Source organism: Doryrhamphus excisus, chromosome 1, assembly GCF_030265055.1.
Source record: "Doryrhamphus excisus isolate RoL2022-K1 chromosome 1, RoL_Dexc_1.0, whole genome shotgun sequence".
Lineage (NCBI taxonomy): Eukaryota > Metazoa > Chordata > Actinopteri > Syngnathiformes > Syngnathidae > Doryrhamphus > Doryrhamphus excisus.
The window spans coordinates 10,800,729-10,825,774 of NC_080466.1; the positions used below are offsets into that span (position 1 = coordinate 10,800,729).

General features: G+C 39.1%; 1 protein-coding gene across 2 annotated transcripts in view; it reads right to left on the minus strand.

Moving 5' to 3' along the window:
* ctnna2 (catenin (cadherin-associated protein), alpha 2) overlaps positions 1–25,046 on the minus strand; it is a 223,596-nt gene that overhangs the window by 63,920 nt on the left and 134,630 nt on the right. For both annotated transcript variants that reach the window (XM_058046015.1, XM_058046014.1), the window contains exons 8-9: positions 20,718–20,798; positions 10,978–11,130 (exon numbers count right to left, since the gene is read on the minus strand). In XM_058046015.1, the coding sequence (XP_057901998.1) occupies positions 10,978–11,130; positions 20,718–20,798 (234 nt within the window). The remainder of the gene's footprint in view (positions 1–10,977; positions 11,131–20,717; positions 20,799–25,046) is intronic.

Genomic DNA, 25,046 nt, shown 5'->3' on the forward strand with positions numbered 1-25,046 from the left:
CCCCACTGAGAACATGTCATGTTGTGTGTCTGTAGTTTGAACATGTGACTGCTAATGAGCTGAGTGGTTAGAGATGGGTCTTCTGCAAACGAAACGTCTCTCCAGGGAGTTTGAAGTGAAAGAGCCATCGCGTTTTCTTGCCTCATTTGTCTGGCTGAAGTGAGAGGGAGGGGTTAGACTCACAGGCAACCTGGAAAGGTAAGGAATATGAACGGCAGGAAACAAAAGCCGAGGCACTTTGTGTTTTCTCAGCGGCAAAGAGGTTGTGTCATATTTTGGTGATGTGTTTTTTTTTTTCACTGTAAATGGTTGGAAATTCGACCAGTCCAGGGTGTACCCCACCTAGGGCATAGGCTACAGCAGGGGTCTCAAACACACGGCCCGCAGGACACTAGTTTAAGGCCCCCGCCTTGATATGAAAGTTTAATGTTTGATATGGATGCTGTTTGGTTTCATGTACCCAGAAAAAATTATTACGTTTCATTAATGTTCATGTTAAAAGTTAAATAACTGTTAATAGTTATCATCCCTATCCGTGTGGAAGTAGTAAGTTTTTGGCTATTTAAGTTTAAAGGAAATAACTTGAAGGCTACCGTTTAGGTCGCTAGCTCTCTAGCTTGCGAGTTAGCATGTGTCTCAAGACCCTGCAGTTGCGCAATATGTTGTAAATAAAAAGAGTATAAATGTGACTATAGTCGTGTTTTGTCATGTCTACAGGGCTCTAATAATGCTTTGTTCATTTTAATCTGAAAAAAAATAATTTGTCTACCCACCAACTATATGTGGTTTTCTTAAGTTTTTATTATTTGCCGTTTTATTATTATTATTATATTTATTTATTTATTACTGATTGATTGATTTTCTTTATTCTTGATTTGTTTATTTATTTTTCATCTTATTTTGTGTTGAAAAATAAAAAAGTAAGATATTTGAGAACAGTGGAATGTTTTATCAGAACTTTTGTTGTAGAAAATCAAAACCAAAGCAAAGTTTTAAAATTTTTGTTGTTGTTAATAAATGCGTTTTGGTTTGTTTTTCAGAGGTGGTAATATGTCCCTGAGGCAGGATGTTTTTCCTTCATGATGTCAAGAAAACCTGAAACTTCAAACTATGTTTGAGTGCCTCTTCTCAAACAAGTGAGGGAGATGACATATCTACATGTCTCGGGCCATTTTTTTTTTAAACAGTGCCTTTCTAGGTGGCAGGCAAGTCGTGCACTTAAGGAGGACACGATTGATCAGCACTCAGTTCCATACAAAATTCATAACAATTACCAAATTGATCATTGTAGTCCCTAAAGTTATATATTTGCCTTCAAAATCATGTGAGCCTCCTGGGAATGTGGTGCTCACACACCCACACCTGTGGTGTCACCAATAGGGCCATATGAGCTCCAAGAACAGGAGAATCAGTTTCAGTCGAGAGAACAGACTCTTGATAAGCCATTAACCTGCTGTCTGTGAGTGGAAATGGCTGGTATAAGGTTTAATTTGCCTTTTTATTAAGAGGTTGTAGAAGTGATGAGCCACAGGAAGAGTTACATTCATACTTTGGTGTATTAGCAGTGCTGACACTGAGCAAGTGTGTGTGTGTGTGTGTGTGTGTGTTCATGTGTTACTCTGCAAGCATAGTCAATACCCTCAATTAATTCAAGAGTCATAGCTCCACTCACAGACCTATAATTGCAATAAAATGGAATTTGGCAGGCCTTTGTGGGAAAATATTTCAATCTGCAGTGGGAATCATTTCAGATTCCTTTTTGAGGGCTTTAATTTGGTTTTAAGATCATTGCGATTGACGACGGCTGAGCCTCTGTCATTGTGCAGAACTTTTTTTATTTAGCATTCAATTGTGTTCATCCCTTTCATGGCAAGGCCACCATTTCACATTTGTTGGAATTCAGATTATTCCTAAAGCATACATTAATTGGTCTGCTAGCTTTTTTTAGGAGACTCACAGCTTTTGCTGTCACATACAGTTATTGGAACATCCAAAGTTGTACAATTTTCAACCAAGTTTTGCCTTTCACAGAAAAAATATACGTCTGTTTTTATTTGTAACCGCATATTTATGTGACTTTGTGAACTGTGATGCGTTCAAGGACCGTCAAGTATAATCTTTTATAATACAATATTAGCACGTATTTCCACAATTGATATGAAGGTACGTAAAATATTATTAAGTTAGCTTCAAAACTTTTTTTAAGCATCTTTTTCTTTTTTATCATTACTTCTGAAAATGATCCGGTGGTCGGGGACGTTTGCCTCCAAAAGACTGAAGAGTGCTGATGTTTGTAAATGTTTGTGGAAGATCCTCTACATTGCACCAGTGCTCATCAACGGGTGAATGATTTATTCATTTATTCTTTCATTTTCTACCGCTTATCCTCACGAGGGTCGCGGGGGGTGCTGGAGCCTATCCCAGCTGTCTTCGGGCGAGAGGCGGGGTACACCCTGGACTGGTCGCCAGCCAATCACAGGGCACATATAGACAACAACCATTAACACTCACATTCATACCTATGGATAATTTGGAGTCGCCAATTAACCTAGCATGTTTTTGGAATGTGGGAGGAAACCGGAGTGCCCTGAGAAAACCCACGCATGCACGGGGAGAACTTGCAAACTCCACACAAAGATGGCCGAGGGTGGAATTGAACCCTGGTCTCCTAGCTGTGAGGTTAATTTTAGCTTTATTTTTCACAACACATTCCATTTTTACATTTGAATGACAGAAAGTTGGCTGTGAGATCAGTAATATGTTTTATGATTGTACCTCTAGAGCACATGAGTCAAACTCAGGCCCGGGGGACAAATCCGGCTCGTGCTGCAATTTCATCCGGCCCACGGAGCTGTTTGGAAAATAGCATTGAGTTGGCCCGCCTCATGGACCTCATCAAACAAAGTGCATAATTAAGCGACTCATCCGCTAACTACTCCTCAGGCATTTTAATTTTAAAAGTGGAAACAATATTGTATATGGCAAGAAGTTCACAACCATTCATAATAATAGTGCCAAAAATAATTTAACTGTACAAAACTAAAACGACAACACTTTAACTATTACAGCCTGTCAGAACAAAATAACACCCCAATGTTGCATAAGGCAGTCAAAAGTGATCATTTTAATGACAGTAAATCATGCATAATTTGCCCATTTCACAGCTGCAAATTCTTCAAGGTTATACATCTGACAGATTGTGTTGTTTTTGTGTTGATATAAAATACTGTCGCTTTTGCTCGGACATTGAAAGGAATGACAAAGAGGTGGTTGATCAAGAACAACTTCATTGAAACAACCAACCAAACTAAAACATCCTTAGTTGTAGTGGAAAGTAGAACGTTCGAGCAGGAATTAATGGACAAGAAAAATGCACATTAACTGCTGGACCAGAAATAATAGGACAATAGATAATAATAAGACACATAATAAGATACAAAGTTGGGAGGTGTGAGATGTCCAGTAAGTAAGTAAGTAAGCTTTGAGTTTTGGCCTCCTGTGCGATTGAGTTTGACACTCCTGCTCAGGTGCATGCTATTTCAATTAAAATTATAGATTATAATATCAAATACTGGAGGGAGTACAGACGAAATCATTAGAAAGGTCAGAGGAGAAATGCTCACACTAAAAAGATGGTTTGATGATAATAGATTGTCCTTGAACCTAAGTAAAACTAAAATCATGCTGTTTGATAACAGCAGAAAGGACACACACCAGCAAATACAAATAGACGGTGTGGACATTGAGAGGGTGAACGAAAATACATTTCTGGGGATCACAATAGATGAAAATATGAGCTGGAAACCTCATATTACAAATATACAACATAAGGTGGCCAGAAATATTTTCAGTATTTTTTCAGTACAAAGCAATGGAATGGATTGAGTAAGGAAGTCAAACAATGCACAACGATGAACCAATTCAAGAAACAATACAAGCAGTTGATGTTTGCTAAATACAAGGATGAAGAGTCTTGAACCAGTCATGATGTGCTTTATACGTATATCACTATATTGGCAGTTACTATGGTACCCATTATGTCATTGTATGGTCATATCACCTCATACTTCGATACAAGGTGCATTATTACAAATTATTACACTATTGCAAATTTCCCCATTGAGGGACGAATAAAGGCATATCTTAAAAAACAAAACAAAAAAAACAACCTTAAACTGGATTATGGAAAGCAGGAAGTGAACAAATGTAACAGTTACTGATTGTAAAAGTACCAGATGGAGGGGCAGGATTTAATAAGCTTTGCTTCTTCCTACTCCTTTTGGACATGTGGAACTGTGAACTGATTATGTGATGCACTCAATTGTAATCTGATGCATGTTCAAATGAAATAAAACCATTACCATATATATATATAATTTTCCAAAAGTAATACCACATACCACATTTTTTGAGGAATTAAAATACTAGACTGATAGAGTCAATGTACCAAAAGACATACATTTTGACTTTAATACAAATTCATTTGTAAAAGTTCAAGGTCATCGTCAAATCATTTCATCAGTCCGGTTTCAAAAATGGTCATAAATGTCCTCAGACTGCATATCTAATATTATTCATCTAACACAATAATACCCTTCTTGTATGGTTTTCGCATGAAATGAGGAAAAGGGACACATCGTCTGGACAGGCGGCTCTTTTGGACACTTTGTTGTCCATGTGGTAGGAAATATTAAGATGATACATGAATCAGACGCAAGTGGCATTGTGGGACATCTAAAATGAAATGACTAAGCCACCGTAGGCCATGACAAGGATTTAAGGCTGACTGTATATCATATTACCATAGGGAGTCTACTTCTTTGAAGCCTGGCACAATGGGGACATGCCCAATGTTCCCCTTTTTAGTCTGTTTTAGCAATTCAATCTTGCTTAATCCACTTAGTGTCACATCTAGAAAAAATACATGACAGAAATGTTGCCACCACTTGCACAGAACACAGCTTTTTGCCAATATTGACTTTGCTTTTGTTTCTGAGCTTATCGCCACTGCAAATTGCTGTGCAAAAGGTTTGGTCGGCTGTGTCACAAACACTGCTACCAATCACTATGCTCTGTGAGCATAATGGACCCAGGAATTGGCTTTGGGAGGGAGGGGCGGTCTTTTATGAACACATACTTAGTGGCAGTGTCATTTGTGTTTGTTCCTCCCTCTTTCACTTTGCTCAAGATGTAACACAAAGAATATAAATGTCAGCTTGGGGTTAAAAGATTGGTTGATTGCATCCTGGAGCACAGCTGTTATTCTTCAGAAAATGGGCTGATGACCAAATCCCCCCGGGACATGAGCGCTGACTCATAGAGATATTACAAACACACCAAAAGGGAAATCTACTGAGAATGTCACTGTTTGTAATCAAGATAAAAGTCACAATATACGCCTCTGTGTGTGTGTGTGTGGTGTGCACACAATATCTTTATTCTTTAGTTGTATAAATCATTCTAATATGTTGGGAAACAATTACATTTCTTGAGTTTTATTTACAGACAACTTTCAAAAACTATATTGTTCACATTTATACTTGAAAGAGAAGGTCGTTATTAAGTAGTACATTGGTTGTGTCATCTTCTGACCGAGTAACAGCTCAATCCATTGCCCACGGTAAGGCTTACAATGATGATGACACACAGATGTTTTTTTTTTCCAATATGTGTGTTTGTGTATGTGAAAATATATTTGTGCCTGGATCGGAAATATAATTTTGTATTTGGAATAGGAATATAACAGCCTCCGCGTGCATGTGTGGGTTTTCTCCGGGTACTCCGGTTTCCTCCCACATTCCAAAAACATGCTAGGTTAATTGGTGACTCCAAATTGTCCATAGATATTGTATGTAAGAAAAAAAAATTGTAAGATGTTTTGCTGTATGTTAGTTTGGGAGAGAAAGTACAGAAAGTGCGAGGCTGTGTGGTGCAAGTGTCAATTCAGCCTCCAGCTGGGCAGGGAAATGACTTGGTCAAGTTTGTCTATATGTGCCCTGTGATTGGCTGGCGACCAGTCCAGGGTGTACCCTGCCTCTCGCCTGAAGACAGCTGGGATAGGCTCCAGCACCCCCGCGACCCTTGTGAGGATAAGCAGTAGAAAATGAATGAATGAATGAAAATATGCATTGCAGTGGCAATAAAATTAACTGTGGCAAGTTTTAAAAGATTGGATATTCATCTTGTGCTTAAATTAATAGGAGCAGAAATGTGAACTGTGCTAATGTACTGATGGAAAACTGGACATGCTGCATGACTTACTTCTATATACATACTATGTGGATATGAAAATAATAAAGTTAATCCTGATGTGAATATGGTGTAGTGTACCTACATAGATGAGAGCTAATGTTTTATTTAGATAATTACTCTTTACTCACGAACTCATTGCTGAAGTTTGACAACTCAAAATAACTTCATGCAAGGGTTGATGAACACAGACTTGAGCGCAGAATAATCTATCATCTGTGTGCACACAGTCGTGTTACAATGGTCCAGGGGCTTCAGCAATGGCAACTCAAGAGAGAGCGTTAAATGGGGTGAAAATAAAGAGTACTCTGTGATGACGCAAAAGTACAGACTGGTGCTGTCTGGGTTTTTTCTCTTATTTTGTAATGGGTTTCAGAGGAGAATGTTGTTTTCCATGTATATAAAAACACAGTTATGAAAACAACACAAAGGACATTTCCTGGGAAAGTACATTTCTTTTGTTCAGTCATAATGGTAAGAAATACAATATGTGTATTTTAAATATTTTTGTTGTTGGACTCATGCAGTGTATCAAAAACATGATAAGACCAACTGTATATTGTGATGTATGCAAACCGAGGCAAAATCTTGACATACATTTGACAAACACAGCACTGTATATGATAAAAATGTTTAAATGGATCATCACAGGGTTACGTAATTACCCATATAAGCTGAAGTAGACGGGGATTAATATGATTGTGATTTTTTTAAGCGTTTCAAGTCAATGAACACGAGTAAAATGACTCAACCTTCCGACATCATGAGTCTTTGATGTTTTGTGAATTGCCAGCAAGACGGCAGCCCTGATGTCTGTAAACAGCCTCTACAAGCCATCTTGGGAGAAGGGTAAAAATCAATATTTTGCTAGATTGGACTTTTCACTCCCATTTATAACGATTTGGGCATAGTTTTTAATAAACAGTTGCGGATACCTTTAAATGATGCGTAAATTAGGTGTCCGAGAATCGTCATGAAGTGTAGCTGAAGTCCATTTTTAAAGAGACAGAAAATCTTTACATCGAATTGGATTACATGCAATATTAAAATAAATGCTGCTGGCTTGAGAATTACCCTTCATGCCCACACATTGCAGAAACATTACAGAGTTGGAAAAATTAAAAAAAAAAAAAGGCCAAGACCTGTCAGACGGTCTGTCAAAGGAGTTAATTGGTAAAATACTTCTTGTAGGCCAATTATATACACAATTACCAAGCAGAGACACAAAGATGAGTAATCAATACTATTAGTATGTGCAGCATTTTTGTGAAACAGATGCTGCTGTTGAAAAAAAAAAGAAAATCAACCAAAGCTTGTCAATCCATTTCATACTATTGCACCTTCATTTCCTAAAACGGTGGCATTTCCATAAATAACCTGCCTCAATGTGGGCAATACAGATAAAGGCCTGATACCCTCTGCGTTTGAGTATTAACAACTCCAGGCTACTATATGAGGAAATATGTAAGATTTACATTTTATTGTGTGGGATGGTTCATATGCATACACTGCATTATGCATTATGCACTGATCCTAATAGGGGGATTTGTTTCACAGAATGATCAAGGATAATAACATATACAGTGCATATACACATGAGAATCAATCCCATTTGTCTTTATTATCCATCCTATGCTTCAAGACTTTCTAACCCTAATGTACAGTGTGTTTTTTTTTAATCCCCTCCATACAATTGCCACATGTGCATGGATCAAAGTGAAGATACCGATCTGTATGTCACATAGTATGCAGGTTTGCACCTGCCAACCCACTACATATTACACAAGCATAAAATAAGCTTTTGCACAGCCAATGTCTCTTTAGCATACAAATGACTGCAGAGTACCTGACTTTGCATAAAGAACACAGTAAAAAAAAAAAAAAGAAAGAAGAAAAGAGGTATTTTGCTACATTGTCTCTGCTGAGAGTTCAAGACTGCATCGCAATTTGAGAGTAGATTGCATCTGCCCCTGATGTCCTTGCATGAACAAAGTTTTAAGGTTGGGCTTAACGGACAGGCTTTAAGGGCGGCATCAGTCATATCTAAGCCCATCAGCAAACAGCTGGGGTGGACCAAAAAGGGCACGCAAATCACTCTCGGCTCAAGTCAAAGGAAGCATGGTGCTGCCATCTTAAGTGACAGTATGTTAAGCAAAAGGTTACTTTGAATGGGCTACGGGAACAAAACGGAACTCCCACCCAAGGGCAGAGGGATTTTTCATCGGGCAAAGGTACATTTAAGATGCTTGAAAATATTATAATAAATAAAATACCTTTCTGGATCTCACTTTAACATGCAGAGAGGCTAAAAAAAATGTCTAAAGTTTTATTACTTCCGGATTGGTTAAGTACAGTACTTCCTGTTGAGGCTGATTGAATAGTTAGTAGGTGGAACACTGAAGCCCAGCGGGAGGGTCTTGACATTTCCAAGGAGAGCCTGTTCATTCCGGTAGAGGTCGACCGGAAGTTAAGATGAAGGTAACATTGTCTGTGGTGTCACAGGGTTCTCCCGCTGGACCCTCAGAATAGTGAGAGGAAAAAACAATGGTCAAAAAGATAAATTTCAGAGTGTTTGCTCTCCAGGTAGCACAGGCAGTGAAAAAAGTCTACAACAAAAAAAAAATCTGACAAAAAGTACACAAATTAAAAATATTTACAAAATGATGTATGTACAAAAAATACTTTTTTGTAGTTTACTACCACACCTGCTTTGGTGCCAACTCTCCAACCTACTCACACCCTGAATGGTTGGCAAAAGCCTCTTTATATATCCCCTGCCCTCCCACGAGGCAAGGGAAAGAAAAAACAAACCAAAAAAAAACAACAACCCACAATCAATCAACAAAAATAACACAAAACAAATGGTTCGAAATTTGCAACAATTTCCAAAAATGTAAAAAAAAAAAAATATATATATATATATATATATATATATAATATCAGCATTACAGACCAATTAACCTATACTTTGCTATTAAATAAATATAAATAGAAAAAACCATGAGGAACGAGGAAGTCTGCTGATGTGTACTATGTTTGACTGTACTAAATTATTTATTAATTCATACATTCATTTTCTAACGCTGGTCCTCACGAGGGTCGCGGGGGTGCTGGAGTCTATCCCAGCAGTCTTTGGGCGAGAAGTGGGGTACACCCTGGACTGGTCGCCAGCCAATCATAGGGCACATATAGACCAACAACCATTCACACTCACATTCATACCTATGGACAATTTGGAGTCGCCAATTAACCTACCATGTTTTTGGAATGGGGGAGGGTGGAATTGAACTCGGCCTGCGCACTAACCACTTGGCCGCTGTGAAGCCTGTGCCAAATTATACTTACCTAAATTAAGCATTTTGAGAATAACAATACAAATATAAGGCATTCAAAAGATGCACTAAAAGACTGGCTTTATATTCTTCTTTTGTGAATTAATTGAAATGTTGTTAGGAGTGGTGCCATGACACTCCTAAAAAAGCTCACTCTGGTGATAGCTCGATTATAAAAACCAGTAAATGCGATTTATAGTCCAGTTCGACATTTCAACATGTTTTCCTCTTCATGATGCATTTTTGGACTGGCTTATACTCCGCAGCAATTTATGATCCGAAAATAAGGTATCTATTATTTTCTCTCCCTATTATAATCGCTTAGATATAAGAAGGGTTAAGCTTGAGTAAGACCTGCTTCTTACTGCACTATACTATGTAACGTGATGTTCCTCAACTTGCCAATCATGTCTGAAAAAAAAATAAAAGCATTACCATTACCACTGACTAGTGTTAAATAAGGAAGTAATGAAGTAAAGTGGGTCACATGAAAATGGGGCTATTCTCCCATTGGAAGTAAACAATAAACAACAGTGTTTGTGGGAGCTCCATATTTTTTTTTCTTCAATGTCTTTTCTTGCATTACTGGGCTTTCATTAACCTTATTCAGAAGCCACCACTTAAGCACTACATGCACAACGATGTGAGATATACAGTACTGAATACGTAACAAGGAGAGCGGCCTTGACACACATGCCAAAGCGATTTCCAGTATTGACATCCATGTCATGAGCATGTATGTAAGTAAGGAAGGACGTCACAGAATGTACTAAAATGAAACAATACAAGTATTTCATACAAGTATTTCATGTACAAATTTCCCCACTGAGGGACGAATAAAGGCATATCTTTACAAAGTATAAGGAAGAGGACACCTGAACAACTGTGTGCACATACAATAATGTTGTCTGTATCAATATGATTTGATACGGCCTGTATCAAACTGTACCTCTGACAACTACTTCATGAATTATTATTAATGTATTACCATCAAGTTGAACATTCAACAAATGTATGGTAACTGATGCAACTGATGAGGAGTATAATTGAACTTTGCTTCTTCCTACTCCTTTTTGGACATGCGGAATTGTGAATTGTGTTGTGCTCACTGTGATTGTGTGCATGTTCAAGATGAATTAAACTATTACCATTGAAAGGGTAGCTCCACTATCTCATTTAAACACTAAGGTTAGGGGAAAGCATATATGTGCAGTGTCTATACATCTAATGTGTATGAACTGCATAAATCATTATTAAACAGAGGTCTGGTTTGCATTTGGCGACCTGATAAAGTGATCAGTTCAAATCTTATTCCAAGCACCCTGAGCAGCTCAATATTTACACATGGCTAATGAAAAAGTAGCTGTGTATGTCGAAGAGAGAAAGAGAGACTTACTTCCACAAGTTTGTTGGCATGCTCACGGAACACCTGGGCATACTCCTTGACCTCCTTTTCATTTCCGCTCTTGGCTGCTTCAATGAGCACCAACAGAGGGACGTTGGTCTCCAGGAATGAGTCGGAGATGTGGTCCATCACCGCCTTTCTCAACTGCAATAGAATAGAGATGGGGGTGGTCAAACAGGTCATCTCATTAATATGACTTCATTCAGTGATGATTACATTGCATTGTGGACAACTTTGTGAGAGACAGAGAGACAGCAAGAGCGAGAGAGTAAAAAGTAACTCTTATTGGGACAGAGTGCAGATTGCTTACAAGGCGTAATTTTCCCCATAAGGCTTTTTTACGAGGGGAAGACACTGCAACTTTTATCTTTGTTTATGGAATCATTTTGTTGCCAAGTGGCAAGGGACCGGTTGTTTCATGAGAGAGTAAATGGACCCCTGTGGTACTCACTGGGATATCTGATGAGATGCTGCAGGGAACAGTACAGAAAGCAAGACAGACAGGTGCTTTATCATATCGACAGATGGGGTTAGTCATGCGAGACCCCTACGAAGGCACACAGGAATATAATGGAAAACAAGGCTTCTCTCAAACGCATATTTACTGTTAATATTTTGTTGGAAATTTAAGCATTTCATTTCAAGACAACTCATGTGGAAGACAAATTTTATCTTAAAAAAAGTCATGTGTCAAAACCAGTGAAATAACAATAAATTCTGAATTATCACTGTGTGAAGTTTGCATGTTCTCCCCATGCATGCGTGGGTTTTTGCCGGGTACTCCGGTTTCCTCCCACATTCCAAAAACATGCTAGGTTAATTGGTGACTCAAAATTGTCCATAGGTATGAATGTGAGTGTGAATGGTTGTTTGTCTATATGTGCCCTGTGATTGGCCAGCTCCAGCACCCCCGCGACCCTCGTGAGGATAAGCAGTAGAAAATGAATGAATGAATGAAATTAAAATTGTAATTGTTTTTTTGGATTTAAAGACATACATAATGTGCACACATATACTACCATGGCAATTCAGGTCAACATGAATCTTCTAAACCCATGGATGCACACAATTGTGTCAGTGACTCACAACGTAATACAAAAATAAACATGCATGTCTGGTACTTCCCTGGAATAATTACACAATGTTTAGCTAAAAAAAAAAAAAAAGAAGAAAGAATGATTGCCTTATGACAAGCTAATATACCATTAGGGCCATCAGGAAAAAAGTAGATTTAGCTTAGTCTAGTCGGCATGACACGGCCGCTCAAGCTGTAAACAACCTGAAGCCAATGTAATATAGTATATAAGCACTACTTTATCAAGAACTGCATAATCCTGGATCAGTGATTTACAGAGCCGCAGTGCCAGGTAAGGAACACGGTGGTTTATATTCTTTGGCTCATTGGAAAGGCGAAACTTGCATATGTTTCACTGCCATCAGTGCAGTTGTGCATCATTGCTATCCACTTATCTGGCGGGGAGGGATGTGAGTAGATATAAATCTCACAATTCCAGTATACCATCTCAAAAGCAGGTTTGCAGAAAGAAAAGGCGTGGCATGTTTTGAAAAGTATAAGTGCTTTTTTTGTGTTTTGTTTTTTTTTTGTAATTAGGATGCTGTTATTGGGATGATATTAAGGAATAATTTACACACTTGATAAATGAACTAATCATCACTGATGCATGTTTGAATTTCCCTGTTTCGTAGGTAAATTTTATACGATTTTTGATTTTTGTAATGTATATGGTAGGGGTGTCCAAAGCAAAACCGCTACTATTGTGCCCAAATTTTCGCCTGAAACATGATGTACATAACAAATACATTTCCCATGTGTTTGTTATATTTTTCAAGATATGTTATACCTACATTTGATTTAGTATTCACCTGTAGACCTTTACAGGGGGTATACTTTGTATTTTGTATATACTTTGTACTTAAACAAACAAAGAAACATTAATGTGACCCTTGTTGTTTTTTGTTTTCCTCATCCAATTTAAATACTTAAACATAAATTATTTTTAGACATTATTTACACTCAAGTCACTAGAAATTTTGTGACTGTATTTGTCAACAAAGCCCTAAACTGGATTTTGAATCATTTGTTTAGGATATTGGCATACAGAAAAACTAATCTAAAGTTTTTGGAATAATTTAAAAACAAAAAAACAAACAAAAGAAAATGGCACCTGCCAAACATGAAGTAAAAATTGTGTCGACCCACAGTGGGGCTGCTGATACGGGTGTTGTTCCTGCCGGGGGTTTCCCATGCTGTATGATTGGCACAACAAAACCTGTCCCGCGGGTATTACGACCGGATGTAGCGATCGTGGTGGTGTTCATGCGGGTTTCTAATTGGAGGTCACCATACCCAGTGCCCGGAGATGTTCACATGATAGACATGGCATGATGCCGTTTACTGAACTAACAATAATGGCCTTTTTTGGCACCAATCTTCAAATGACGCAGAGACTGCCCGAATATTGCAGGGACCAACCCATATTTCATGAAGCATACTGTATATACATGACACAGTCTTCATGCTACTTTTGGCATATGCTTAGCTTGTTTCTTTTTGAGTTTTTTTTCATCAATGAAAACAAAAAGCTTAGCTAAAATTTACCACAACTGAGCATGTTGAAACAAAGGAAGGTCAGTGATGATAGTATGTGTGTGTATGCCAAATAGTGAGGCTAAATAGCAGTATTTTGTGAGGTGTAGTGAAGCCTGCTTTTTTTGTTTGTTTTACAAGGCCGTCCTTGATGAATTTTTATGAATTATTGATGATTTTTTATTGATTATTGATGAATTATTGATGAATTATTACCATTACTTTTCTAATCTGAGATGGATCACATGGTCCTACTGCCTGCTGGCATTGGCAATTTCCAATGAAGTTTGCAGATATGGTTACTTTCCCAATAAAAAGGGTATCTTTATTGTCATTTATTGACCTGCACTGTGGTGCTTATGCATATTCTCACCATCAATTCAAGTACACTCCAACTAAAGGTTAAACCAGGGCACTTACTGCGTGTTTGAAAGGTAAATCCTGATTTCTCTCTCCCTTTTGACAGTTTACAGTGACACTACACTGGTTTCTGCCGGATGTTCTTGTGATTCAGAGCACATAGAGTTGGGGGGGTACCTTGGGGTCAGCATAGGAACGGTTCTTATTAAAATGTCAAAAGCAATCACAGCATGAAGGGCTGGAGTCGCGCAGCTGAGGGGAAACAGCCTGAGCAAATCAAAAATCAAGTAATAACTCTCATAGACGATATCTATCAGGGAGTGCGGCATGCTTACAGAAAGGAGAGTAGAGAGGTGGAGTGACTGATCGTCAGCAGTCTAAGGACTGACATTAACGGCGTGACTAAGATATTTTCTATCGGATCACCTGCAACAACCTTTTTAGTAGGGATGTCCTGACATAAAAATTAAACATAATTTCTTATCGATATCAGTTTTTCTACCATTATCGATATGAGTGCACGGTTTATGTGATTCTCTGTACAGCAGAAAGCTTGCTATGTCGGTGCGTCTACAGTCAGCAATTATTTCCAAGTTTCAGCTTTGGATTGTAACTATGCAATTTGCAATGAAAGCGCTGCTTATGTGAGTAGGGGGAGAGGGGGGGGGGCGTGTTCCTTTTGATACTTATAATCTATCATGTTTTAGTCATGCTACGTTCATGCCTGACTGAACGAGCCCAGTTTATAATGTCATGAGTGCATTAGTTCTGAGTTTCAAACATTGACACCACCCGCCGAGATTCTGCTGGGATAGGCTCCAGCTTACCCCCGTGAACATGATGAGGATTAAGCGGCATAGAAGATTGATGGATTTGTATATTTATGAACACTTATCTGCCTTACTTGTTGATAGTACTAGAACATGTTATTTTAGTTGGCTATTGGTCATCATTTTTTAATGATGAATGGACTACCCGTCGTATTTGAGCAGGAGCGGGGCGCATGCCTGGGGAATGTGTTCGGAGACCATGTGCTGACCTCTGAAGTAGGGTGAGGGGTCAGAGGCGCTATCATGTCCATAAAAAATGTTTTTTGTTTTTTCTACATGAAGTCATGACAACCTGGAACATGTGACTGTTTGAGTGCCATATCTCTCAAAAGTGGAGGAATCTACTAGAATTTGGATTATAGCAGCGATGTACAATAAAAGTAAACAACAACACTGTTGCACCATTCATTAATTTACGTGTGTGATATACTACGATGTCTTTAATCATCATTATTCATTTAAAACTATAATTTTAATAACAAAATCACATATTTTTTGTCATTATAGCCCTAATTCCAGAAGACAGAACAGAACTTTACCACCAATAATGTTCAATAGTTTGTGACGCAATCATATGCAACTCCACAGCAAGCTCTAAACTTTTGAAGACACAATACGATTTTTTTTTTGTCCTAAATCTTGAATTTGTGGATTGTGGCAGCTGTTCTGCCTTAACAACATAACCCACAACAATTAGGAACAGATGCACCAATCAGTGAACTAATGGCACAATGGAAATGATTTCAACATCCCATCGAGGAGCACGAGAGACCGAGATGTGAGGGAGTGGTGCCATGGGGAATCCTAGAATGCCCCATCAGTCAAAGTAGGGCCGCAGAGATGACGTGATAGATGCATTCATTACACACTGAATGATAAGGGCTAAAACACATGGCTCATTCCAAACAACTTTCTCAACCTGCTTACTGACTGCATACTAATTTCAGCTGTAAGACATTTGCAATCCTCAACCTTTTCAGTTGTACAAATCTTGTCCATCCGTGCAGTCAGTTACATCGCTTATTCTAGTTTTGCCCTTGTAAACATTTCCTCGACCTCTGTTGCACTTGCATTTGTGATTACAGTTGCAGTTTCAACCCCCACCCAAAATGAAAGTTTGAGCTTATAAAGTAAGTTATATTAGTACATTTTTTTTTTTGCTCCACAGCAGTCACAGCTAAGTCATCAACTCTTCTGCAAATCTTTCACAGGGCCTGACGGCTTAAAATATTCCAGCACATCAAATTTCAGTCTGTAGGTGTATGATACTTCTAAAAGTGGAAACGTCAAGTGTTTACAGTCAGTGCAAGCCAAATTTTCTCGAGAGTATATGAATATGGAAGCCATGGACGGGCATGCAAATCAGTGAATTGATTGTTAATGAATACCGTCTTGAAGCAATTGACAGTAACTGGAGTGTACTACATATAGCTGCATCCATCAGAGATGCTACTGATTCAGTCTGAACCGGTCCGCAGCCTGAAGAAGAACAAAATGTCGGCTGTGGATGTGACGCATCTGGTGATGAATTAAGGCTATTATAGTCTATTAGAGTGGAAGCCGTTATTTGAAGAAATATGGTGAAATTTATGTGAGAATTGACCCAGAAATAAGGCAGCATACCCTGAACAGAATGACAAAAAAAAACACGTTGTCGTCTTACATGCATGGTCGAGATTTATACCTGCAAATCAACTGGGGACCATCACTCACTCACACCAGGGAATTGGAGAAATACAGCAGAAAAAACTGTCCAAATTGTTCATAGAAAGTTAGCAAATAACAGAAGCGATATGACGTGAGTTGTGGTTATTTTTAATGTTCTGTTAAAGTGATGTTTGTTACTTGTTGAGTCGGCTTTGTGGGAGATATTCAGTGTTTTCCAAGTCTCAAGTCTTTAATCACAAGTCATGTGTCAAATCACATTACATTAGTTGAATCCTCTGACTGGAGACAGATTTTACTCAACACATTCCTTGAAAATGGGCGGCATGGTGATCTAGTGGTTAGCGCGCAGACCTCACAGCTAGGAGACCAGGGTTCAATTCCACCCTCGGCCATCTCTGTGTGGAGTTTGCATGTTCTCCGGTTTCCTCCCACATTCCAAAAACATGCTAGGTTAATTGGCGACTCCAAATTGTCCATAGGTATGAATGTGAGTGTGAATGGTTGTTTGTCAATATGTGCCCTGTGATTGGCTGGTGACCAGTCCAGGGTGTACCTTGCATCTCGCCCATAGACAGCTGGGATAGGATGAATGAATGAATTCCCTGAAAATCACAAGTGTTCAAGTCATCAGACTAAAGTCTGAGTCAAGCCTACCGTCATTGATGTCAAAGTCCATGTAGAGCTGTCTTTGATTAGTCTAGTCCAGAGTCATCAAAACTATGACTGAAGTCCAACTTGAGTCCAAGCCATGTGATTCGAGTCCACATCTCTGAACTCACATGATAAAAACTGTGTTGCTCTCCAGCTGTGAACACTTCTTTGCTGACATCACAGAATGTTTCTAAATAAAACAAATCAACTCAAATGTGGAAGTCTCAAATTTAACTTATATTTTACACTGTAACTATTCACTCATATTAGTTGAAATTAACATAAATCCTATTTGTTCATATTAGCTTGTGACTCAAAATATATATTTTCTAAGTGGCTTATCCTCACTGGGGTCGCAGCGGTATGCTGGAGCCTGGGAAGGTCTTATATTGAAAGAAACATCTGTCCGTTCATCCATCCATCCCTCACTAGGGTCACAGGTAGGGATGAGAGAGTACACCACTATCTGTATCTGTATCTGTATCTGTATCTGTATCTGTATCTGTATCTGTATCTGTATCTGTATCTGTTCACCCATCTACATCTAGATTATTTGTATCTGTATCAGTACTCGGAGTGGGGGCGGGGCAGAAGAGGGTGTGGTTTCATCAAACCAGTATGTTATAGTAAGTCCGGACATAGATTGATCAGATGTTGCTATATGTATTGTTTATTATTAACCAATATGTGTACTGTGTATGTGTGTAAGTGATCCTTGAGACTTTAGTCTTTAATTATTTTAATGAGCTGTGTGAAGTTGGTGATTCATGCACACATGGCAACCAGGAAAATTATTTGTCAGCCTTGTTGGCTGTATTTTTCTCAAAAGCTCCGCGCTCAGTACTAAAAAAAACCAAGCAGTTTTCTAACTGACTTTATATCATCAGCCGAAGAAAGACGTAAAACGGAATTGTGACAAACGCCGATTTGTGACAAACGTTTTCAACTTCCCAATTGCACCGTGTACGTGAACGAGGCATCGTTGAGCTCCTCTGTGACTGCCGCTAGCAGAGTCGGTCTCTGGAGAGGTGGTTGCTGTGTGTGACTGGCCAATCACAGAGCATGAAGAGTGATTGCATAATGAGTATTTTCTTTAAACACAAATACGGATAATGACCAGATGTACTTGTTTCATACTCGTATCTGGCCAAAATTATCCATAGCGGATACTCATTTGTAACGAGGCAAACCACAACAACAACAAAAACTAACCACCCCAAAGTTTATTTTTACTATACAAATGTGTTGAATATGCCCCATTAGTGAGGCAATAGTGGTCTCTAAGGAAGAGTTTTTACGAGTGGGGAGTACAAGGTTGACACCTGCAGCAGTGTATGGTGGAAAACAAACAGCTTTGCCTTCTTTTGTATGTATACACAGCGGAATGCCAGATAAAACAATGCTGCACATTTCTGGCAGTGTCACATAGCGTGTTCACTCTAACCTGTTTTCATTTCCCAAATGCAGACTGTCATTTGCACTTGTTTGCTCAATAATTGATCCCTCCTTTTTCCACAAAAGAGGTGGAGGCATTCAAAATGCCCATACAGCAGGTGTGCTCCGCCCCAATGGAAGGTCCTGTGTTTCAATGAGTCGGTATGACTCCTAATGGTGGTATATTACACTATCAAAGCTCTGTAATGCCTATATGCGTGCTGTGCACCCATTCTGTCAAGCCAACTCCTGAGTCAATAGAACATCCTGTTTAAAATGAGTACCGCCTGCCAGCTAGTCAGGCAGCCTCATCAAATGCCCCCCTGGGAAGCAGGGAGTTATAGTTTCCCATCTGGAATAATTCCCTGGTCTTCAAAAGTTGGGAGAGGACAAGGTCGCAACTCTTCTGTGCAAGTCGAAAAAGATGTAGCATGACACCAAAGTTTCAAGTGTTTTTTTTTTTGCATGGGAAGAAAAAAAAATGTTTAAATGTTTGACATTCAGTTTGAATATGAGCCAACCTTTTCTCAATGCATTTTTTGAATATGAAATTCATAAAGTGCTCAGGGAGAGTAATCTTGTGCTTTACGTGTTGTGTTTTTACACTATCAAAGAATGAGTCATGCAGTCTCCCTTTCCTTGTGTCAAAACATCTGTTTAATTTCTCTTCAATTTCTTTATTCATCATGATAAAACATTTTTTTTTTGTTGGGGGTGTTGAAAATTAAAAGTAAAACAGAGTTCAACATTAAATAAAGAATATACTTCTCAGTTTTCCACAGCAGTCTCTGGCATAGGAGATTAGTCAAATAATATTTAGTGTTCCTAGAAATTAGGCATACATTTTATACACTGCAACATCTAGAGCAGGGGTGTCAAACTCAATTCAACTGAGCTCTGATGGATGTAGAGTGTGGGTGAGGCTGGGGCCGCATCAAGTATTCACTCTGATCCATTTCAACATGATGACTAACTTGTCAACAAACACCACCGGAAGCTGACACGAGCATGAGCACTGGTAGCCCGTAAATGTTAATACATATGAACCAGAGATATAAAAATTACCACTGTCAAATGATTATAGAATTTTAAAAATAATAGTTTTCAAATTAATTAATCACCATTAACCATGATTTGGAACTATGTCTGAAAAAATAGATATTAAAGGGACTTTATTAGGCATTTTTCTAACCTATATGTGTAGTTAGAATGTGGTATTCTCATGTTAAACGATGCTAAAGTTTCACATAATGACATTAAGCATTTAGAAGTGAGCCCTGAGAGGTTTGGGATGGCGCTGAATGCTCGGTTTCAGAGGGCGGGGTGAAATTTGTGGTTTGTGATGTCACAGATTGACAGGATTCCTTATATGGGTGTGCACTGTAGGCCAGATACGTTCACTGCCCTCCCCCAAGCTCTGCTTTTCTGTTTAGGGTGTTAACAATGTCTCACAGGAAGTGTTGCTAACAAGGAAAACATCAGGCAGAAGTGGTTGGAGTTCCTGATTCCCTACCAGCAAAAGAAAAATATTTTAATCTGTCAATGGCATTTCATGCTGGACTGTTTTGTGAACATGGGCCAGTATACAGCTGGACTAGCCGACAAACTTGCTGAAGCCCGACGCCTTTCTAACGTTACTTGGTCGTGTTGAAGAGTCAGAAGAGCAAGCGGTAAGTAACAAATTATCAGTGTCCTAACTCTGTTTATTTTGTGTACGTAAAGGAACAAAAGCAGTCTCTGTAGCACTATAGAGTGTGCATACATGGAGCAGGATACAAATTACAGGAAGAACTGGAGTTGCTAATAGCCATTTCCCATGACGATCAGTGGGAATTCTGTTAATTGTGTTAATTCTCTGATTGAGAATTAACAATTTACTAATTGAGTTATCAAACTAGCAAATAGAACAAGTAAAATGAAACATAGGTCAGTTTTATGTGATATATGCAGTCATGTCTCTGGTTCAGTACCGCTGTGATTGACTAATGGCGTCATCGTTTTCAGTCGCCCTCTGTTTGACATTTGCCATTTTGGACAAAACCCAATGTTTGCATCCATGAATAAACAGTTTCACCCTCAGCGTGTGCTCATAAAGTTATTTGTATTACTAATATTTACTAACAGCGGGGGGTACGCTCTGTTGTGTCATGGAAGGAAATGAATAGTTTAAGACTGGTTACCTGCCGACGTAGGTCCCTGGTCTTCTTGGTCATCTTGTCTATGGCAGAGTTCAGCGGGTCTCCTTTCTCTTTTCTGCCGGTCTGTAAAAAAAAGACGAGAAAATAGCAATTTATTTTTTGCTATGGATTCAACAAAGCATATGCGGCCTTTTCAGTACAGTGCATTTGGAAATACAATTCATCAAAGAACACTTACTGTCAGTGCGCCATGACACGTGGATCCGTTTTTCATCGTTACCTAGCAACTGCACCTATCTGGCAGTTGCCACTTTCCCTGTGGATCACCTCCTTGCATTGCCAATTGTTGCTTGTGGCTTAAAGAGGGAATCTTCACTACTCTTTTGTTCAACAGAAGTGAACAAGAGCCAGACCTTGGACGTGTCTGTGTCAAACGGTGACAGAATTATTGACTAATACCCACACAGGAAGTCTTTTGTACTATTCTAAAACCAAATCAGTTGATCGTTGAAGCCAAAACAACAACACAAAGATGTGCACAATTCTAGAAAATGCTTTCTACACAAGATGGTTCTGAAAATGTAATGCCTCCTGACAACCATGTAAGTGAAATTATTCCCAAATAATTTTAACAGCTTTGAGACACAATGTGATGATTTTTAGGTAATTGATACCGATGGTATCAACTAGTATCACTGAACAGATTATAACACCACTGAGTAGCTAAACCCCTGAATATTAACAATGCTATAACATTGTCCCTATATATCAGGATGATAAACAGATCAGAGACACTGTCATCCTCCGACAAAGCAATACCAGCACACAAAATTAGTTGTGTAGTTGCTAGGCAACCATGCAACAGTGTTGCACCACATAAAGACAAACCCGAGCTCATCAGCTTTTGCAGGGAAGTAACATCTTCGTCCGATGATGACTTTGCTGGAGAAGACAAAAGCACAACTGTAGTCAAAGACCTATATTTTCACTCCTGCATCTGGATGTTGGGACCGGGGCTTTATAGCCAATGACTGACGGATGATCACATCGCGAGCCTCAAACTCAGCACACCCTTCCAAGAGTTTGCCACCAAATGCCACACAAAGTGCCACCACAATGCAACATTTTTTGAGGCACGTTTTGCAAGGTGCAAAACTTACTCACTCACTACCACTATTGCTAACATATGCTAAGCCGGTGATAGTAGTCTTATATGTGTTGGTTGAAAAAAAAATTTAATCTTATGTGAGCTGCAAACGGTTCTTTTAATTCATGAATGTGTGTCCATTATGTGAATGGCTTCAAATGAATGCACAGTGCATTGATCAATTGAGAGGTGTGTACTCATCGCTACAAATGATTGAAATTGAAAATAAAGGACATTTACTCAGTATTTAATATCTGACCTCAATGTGTGTCACACTCATAGAAGCAATACAAGCATACAAGCAACCACACTACCATGTGAATGCACAGATGAGCTCTTCTATGCCAAAGCAGAGGACATGACAAAATTAGTCATTGTGTTGCCTAAAGAGACTAATGTGTCCTTTAGGCACCAGTGGGACGAAGAGGATTAGAGATACTCAGTGCCAAAATAAAAAAAATAATAAAAAAGAGATTAAGAGGAACATTTCTGAAGACACTGCATATTAAATTTAATGCATAATCAAAAACCTTAATTGAACTGGGAGAAACAAAAAAAAGGAGCTGACTCTAAATGACACAAACATATCTCCCCATTGTTTAAAACATAAATGCACTTGCTTCTGAACAATAATTGTTTTCATTTCCCACAACCAAAGATTATGTTAGGTTTTTAAAAAAAATGTAAAGAAGATTAAAACATTGCAAAATGTGCAGCCTAAAGGGAGATAGCGGCTACTTGTTATTTTCTGTTCCTGATACCGTGAAAGTATTTTTTAATTTGAAGATGGAAGATGTAGTATTTGTGTTTGGTCTTCAAACCTAAATATACGAAGCATCTAATCTAAAAACACTAAGCACAAACTTTCTACCAGGCAGACAAGAATGATGAATCATAGGTTCATCCATGTGTCACACTTAGACACTCGTACAGCCCGGGAAAGTCAAAAGACCATTTATGGCCGACCTGCATAAAAAAAGGTCAAAGTGTTATATTTCTGTTTATATGATATGAATATGTATGAATGCATGCTGCACAGCGCACGTGTGGTTTGCTTGCATGCCACACAGCTAGGAGACCTGAGTTTGATTCCACCCTCACGCATCTCTGTGTGGTGTTTACATGTTCTTCCCGTGCATGCATGGGTTTTCTCCGGGTACTCCGGTTTCCTGCCACATTCCAAAAGCATGCTAGGTTAATTGGCGACTCCAAATTGTCCATAGGTATGAATGTGAGTGTGAATGGTTGTTTGTCTATATGTGCCCTGTGATTGGCTGGCGAACAGTCCAGGGCAGTCCCACCTTTTGCCCGACGACGGCTGGGATAGGCAGCACAGCACCCCCATGAACCTCGTGAGGATGATCCTCGTGAATGAATGAATATTTATGAATGTGTTGTCATTCAGGTGTAACGTATAATTCCCTCAGGTGGACTACTACATATTAACAACCACAGTTGGCTGTTGAGTCTTTTATACGGTATATTTGATTGCAACAATTTAGAATGGAATGTGCATTAAGGTTCTTTCCAGTAACGGCATGCTCAAATTATGCTTCTGTGACTATGTTCACAGCTGCCTTCATCCATTAGCCTCCTAACGCCCAGAATGAATTCACCCAGGGAGATCATATGGAACAGTTCCTGCAAGTAAGAATGCGTAATAACGGAAAATGCAGCCAGAGAAATATTAGTTTGTCTGTTATCCTTGTCCACACAGGAGACAAGTGGACAGAGGGTGCATGCATGCTGGGGGAATTGGTTGAGGGCCCCTGGAGCATATTCGCTCTGCCATACTCTACTGAAGTACAATGTGTAATTACGTGGTAAACCGCGTTTTGAAATGCTTCACTGCTTTTTTGACCCCAAACCTGTAATGGCTGAATGAGATCTGTAGTATTGTGTGTGAAGGCAGAACCGTTTCATAAATAAACTGAAATAGGTTGTTTGGCAGTCAAAATCTGCTCAAAATTTCTCATTTTCCATCAGGCATTCACAGGGTCATGCTCCTAATGGCTAAAGCCAAGAAACCTTCTCTTCTGAACGTGGTGGGATCGTCACGCTGCATAAGCAAGGCCTCTCACAGCGTGCCATTGCTGCTGAGGTTGGACGTAGTAAGACAGTCATTCAGACTTCCTGAGCATTACAGAACAAAAAACAGTCAAGTGGTAGACCCGCAAGATAAAAATATTTCATCTGTCAACAACATTTCACACGGGCCTGTTTTACTGAACATGAAATATCTACCAAACTCTTGCTCAAACCAGAAGCAATGCGATCTCGCCGAGAAAAGTGCATTCATGTCTGAGTGTCCAAGGAGTTGGAGAGAACCACAGTGTTCACCGATGTCTGGTAGTCCCGCAAAAAAATTTAATGATCACATTTCCACTATGCCGAAATTGATTGTCTGCAGTTAGTAAACCCAGAGCCCTCATGCCCACCAATGGTGTGTAGTTAAGAAGTACTTTGGGCGCGTAACAATCACAGCAAAGTGGACATGCCCGAAGGGGGGCCATGGGTGGAATAAATTATAACAGCTGGAATAGGTGTAGATTCTGGAAGAACTCAATACAAAGGGTTGCAAAATGAGCATGTGTATCATCTTGTGAACTGAGAGAAAATACCCCTATTGCAGAATAATGTTTTATTATACAGTAGCTATAGCACAGGGGATCAACATTTGCATGCATTCATTCATTCATTCATGTTCTCCACATGTCTGTGTTGACAGTACAGTATCTTGAAATTATTGCAATAAAATGTGACAATAATGCAGAAAAAATAAAACACAATAAGACAGGATGCATCTGGTATACTTCAAAAGGCAATAGCATTGCAAATTAAATAAATAGCTTGTTACACCGGAGGCAAACTACTACACAGGTGGAGGATGCATTGGATATTTTGTCTCAATGTGTCCCAAGATCAATGTGTTAAATGATATCAATTCTGGCGCTTTGTCAATTCAATTAGGCAGGAGTGAGCGGTGCAATTACTGTCCAATGTGGGTACAATGTCTTCAGCAGGCTTTAAGGGGAAGCCAAGCTGATAATGACGGGGCGAGGAAGTGTTTGTAAGAGCCCGGGGTGGCGTTTGATAATCGTGCTAACATGTTTGGGTCAGGTTACCAGCAGATAATGGGGAGCTAGATGCTCATTAAGATACGATGGGCTCCCTTGGCTGGAGCGCCATGGATGGCTTCTGTTTTGACTTGTTCTCATTAAGTG